This window comes from Opisthorchis viverrini (assembly GCF_000715545.1).
Source record: "Opisthorchis viverrini unplaced genomic scaffold opera_v5_560, whole genome shotgun sequence".
Taxonomy (NCBI): domain Eukaryota; kingdom Metazoa; phylum Platyhelminthes; class Trematoda; order Opisthorchiida; family Opisthorchiidae; genus Opisthorchis; species Opisthorchis viverrini.
In genome coordinates this window covers 181637-184119 of record NW_008752220.1, presented here as the reverse complement: position 1 = coordinate 184119, position 2483 = coordinate 181637, and the positions used below count along the sequence as shown (strand labels likewise).

The 2483-nt window shown below is 45.3% G+C and overlaps 1 protein-coding gene across 1 annotated transcript in view; it reads left to right on the top strand.

Annotated features, from left to right (window-relative positions):
• Window positions 1-1009, top strand: part of T265_15513 (hypothetical protein) — a gene marked incomplete at both ends in the record, with an annotated part of 12532 nt that extends 11523 nt beyond the window's left edge. The window contains one exon of the mRNA XM_009178453.1: window positions 638-1009. Within this exon, the coding sequence (XP_009176717.1) occupies window positions 638-1009 (372 nt within the window). The remainder of the gene's footprint in view (window positions 1-637) is intronic.
• Window positions 1010-2483: the final 1474 nt, after the last annotated feature.

Sequence of the window (2483 nt, the reverse complement as noted above, 5' to 3'; positions counted from 1 at the left end):
TGGTTCAGCAGTCAACGAACAGTTCAACGGAGCGTAAATACGCTCGTTCAGCAAGAAGTCAGCAGGTCGCCCCGGAAAATTGTGCATTCGTAACATTAAAACAAACGTCCTGATACAATGTTAACGACAGTTACAAAGTGTGGTTTAAGTTCAGGAAGAATGGTAAATGTGACAACGGAATGCAGACACTACAGGTTTGGCGGCACGTTGAGTCCAAGGTTAAATGACTTAAGTCAGCGCCGGTGCCAAATGTCCGTTTGATCCGACACGCTGTAGCGAAAACGTGCAGCAGTGGTATCAGAGAGGACAATTGAGGTGAGCAGGGCCGCACGTAAGTACAGAGCAACCCCACCAGCCCTCTCTCATTTTGATTCAGCTCGAAAAACAGAGTGAGCGTCCATCAAGATCCAGGTATCAGAGACATCCGGTGTGCGCCAGCCTTGTGTGAGTGCGATTATGGAAGGTTGTTCAAGGCAGGCTGACTGTTTACAATCGCAAGGTTTGTTGAAAAGGCGGATGCAGTTTATGGACAAGAATTTCAACATTGTTGCTGCTGAATTTGAGGGTGAATAGCCGAAAGTTGGTTGACAAGGTTGGTTAGCAGGCGTAATAGTTGTCCACCAATTTTGAGTTCAAGGCTCCGAAGAGGCCTCTGGGACAATTGGTGGTTAGCAGACGTAATAGTTGTCCACCAAGTTTGAGTCCAAGGCTCCGAAGAGGCCTCTGGGACAATTACCGTGACGGCAATGGGTGGATACCGACCGAAAATCGACCGATTGGTGGTCCACTCAATGCACGTTGGCAAAAGGCCAGTGTAGCACGAGTTTGTGATCAACTTAAAAATAAAGCAGACAATATTATGGGCAGACTTTCTCAAGAATGTAGGAGCTCTGTTGGATCTTATGCATGGAAAACTGATGACAAATTATGGCTGAGCCAAGCTGGAAGGCAACTCAAGCACTGTGTGAGCAAATGGCGTGTCGAAAACGCCCGTCTTGTAATGACCCGCTAGTGCAGCCTGTGACGCAGGAGGGTTCCAAACTGTCCGCAGGCAATATTTATTTGTTTTGTTATTGCCTGTTGGTCAAAAACAAAATCTCCTCTCGTGAATAAGCTTTCGGTATTTCCGCTCCATTAGCCATCACTCCGTCTATGGGGGAGTTACAAAAACGGGTTCCAGAAATGCTTGAAAATGGCACAACTAAGGGGGCCAAAAGTTCAAACAACGCGTTAATTGTGCTTGTGAAGGAGGCAAACAGAAAACGCCAGTTTTTTTGAGGATTTCTGGCACCTTAACTAACTGACCATAGACCAGGTTGTAGCTGTCCGTTCGGTTGCAGACATTTTCAATTTCATCAGCATTTCCGGTATTTCACGGTGTCTGACTAGCGTTCCAAATACTGGCAACCTTCCATCAGGTCAGAGGACCGGGAAAAACGGCGTTCACCGTTGTGGACACCCCTAATCAATTTTGTCGGATATCGTTTGGTATTTCTGGGACACCACTCACATTTTACCGCTTGATGCTCCGTTTAACGAAGGGATTATAGAATGCTGCCTTGTACAAACAAAATATCATTGTGCATAGCAATTTGAAACCGGAGAATGTGGTTCACATGGAGGCCATATTAAAGCATATTCGGGAGGCTGGCCCGTGAATGAATGAAGACAAGACACGACTCGCTCGAAGTTTCGTTACCTAACTCGAAGAGTCCATTCCAGCATCACCTGACAATGATCCAGGACTTTGCTCTCCCCAATTTAAAGTGGCCTATACGGCTTTTCTCGAACAAGCAGCATGAAGGATTTTGATGCGAGTTTTCTTTCACTGCGCGCACTGCTACAGAAATTTGAACGTACAAGGGGAAATATGTCTTTGAACGTGTCAAAACGCGGATGCTGGTTCAGAAACTGACCTCAAATTGCACAGGGCCAAGATTTTCACCATGGCAATCGACACTAGTGACGATGGTATCGGTGCGGCCATGAAGCAAAGGAACGAGAAACTGGTTCAGAACCTCAAATTGCACAGGGCCAAGATTTTCACCATGGCAATCGACACTAGTGACGATGGTATCGGTGCGGCCATGAAGCAAAGCAAAGAGAAAACCGAATGTGTTGGTTGTTTCCTTACTAACGCCGAGAAGAAGCACCCAACCGTCGGCAAATAATGTTTAGTGAACGACAAGGACTGTATAAGTGAGCATACATACTGAGACAATTTATTCATTCCATTACCGAATAAAAACCCTTGAATTGATCCGAACGATAAGAGATTTCTAAGATTAACAGGACGCTAGTGTGGTAATTAAGTTTCGTACGTATATCGGTACAACCCGACAAACTAGAAATCCAGAATTCAACGAAGAGTGGCAACCAGCACGTATGTATTCGAAATTGGCGAATATGTACAGCATATGGAATATTAAAACAAGAGAATAAGGAATAGAGCAATGAATAGAGCATCAGTCATGTTCATCACA